Source organism: Triticum dicoccoides, unplaced genomic scaffold (assembly GCF_002162155.2).
Source record: "Triticum dicoccoides isolate Atlit2015 ecotype Zavitan unplaced genomic scaffold, WEW_v2.0 scaffold10278, whole genome shotgun sequence".
Lineage (NCBI taxonomy): Eukaryota > Viridiplantae > Streptophyta > Magnoliopsida > Poales > Poaceae > Triticum > Triticum dicoccoides.
Window position 1 is genome coordinate 1 of NW_021170291.1, and position 1,007 is coordinate 1,007.

At 57.5% G+C, this 1,007-nt stretch overlaps 1 protein-coding gene across 1 annotated transcript; it reads left to right on the plus strand.

The window, feature by feature from the left end:
• Positions 1 to 4: 4 nt before the first annotated feature.
• LOC119342716 (mavicyanin-like) lies at positions 5 to 485 on the plus strand (the record flags this gene model as incomplete). The annotated part of the gene is made up of 1 exon (XM_037614133.1): positions 5 to 485. A coding segment is annotated over one exon (468 nt), but the record flags the coding sequence as incomplete, so codon positions are not given.
• Positions 486 to 1,007: the final 522 nt, after the last annotated feature.

Below are 1,007 nucleotides of genomic sequence, written 5' to 3' on the forward strand. Positions count from 1 at the left end.
GTCGTGGGACCTCCGGACAAACTACACCCGATGGACTTCCACCATCAGGTTCTACACCGGCGACGAGCTCCGGTTCCAGTACCCCGCTGCGGCGCACAACGTGGTGGAGGTGACCAAGACTGCCTACGACAACTGCAGCAGCTCTAGTCCCGTCGCCACGTTCCCGAGCGGCAACGATGTCATTCCGCTCGCCGCCGTCGGGACCCGGTACTTCATCTGCGGCCTGCCGGGGCACTGCGCCGGTGGCATGAAGGTACAGGTCAACGTCCAGTCCAAGGTAGTGAGATGCCGAAGGAGAGGGGTGAGGCAGCGGTGCACACAGACAACGCCACAACCGAGCTCGGCAGCTCAGGCTGGTGCTGAGCCTGTACTAGCGCTCGGGCTGGCCGCCCTCGTGGCTGGCTTGACGCTTCTCTGTATGTTGTTGGGATTGCAAAACGTATTGCTCATGTGCAAAGGCACGTATATATGATGTATAAGAGGTGGGCTGCGACCTCAGCTATAAAATGAACTAGGAGGTGGGCCTAATACACACATATGCACAACGCATATACTCAACACCCCCCGCAGTCGAAGCGGCACCGCTGCTGACGCAAAGACTGGACCGAAACTCGTCAAATGACGCCGTAGGCAAGCCCTTGGTTATGATATCTGCAAATTGTTGGGAAGTAGGGACGTGTACAACACGAATATGGCCAAGGGCCACCTGTTCCCGAACAAAGTGGATATCTAACTCAATATGCTTGGTCCGACGATGATGGACCGGGTTGGCGGGGAGGTAGACAGCCGAGACGTTGTCACAGTAGACCACCGTAGCACGATTCACAGGACAAGAGAGCTCCTGGAGCAACTGGCGAAGCCACGAACACTCGGCGACGACGTTGGCCACCGCACGATACTCAGCCTCAGCACTGGAGCGAGAGACCGTAGGCTGCCGCTTGGACGACCATGATATGAGTGATGGTCCAAGGAAGACACAATAGCTCGAGGTGGAGCGACGAGTGTCA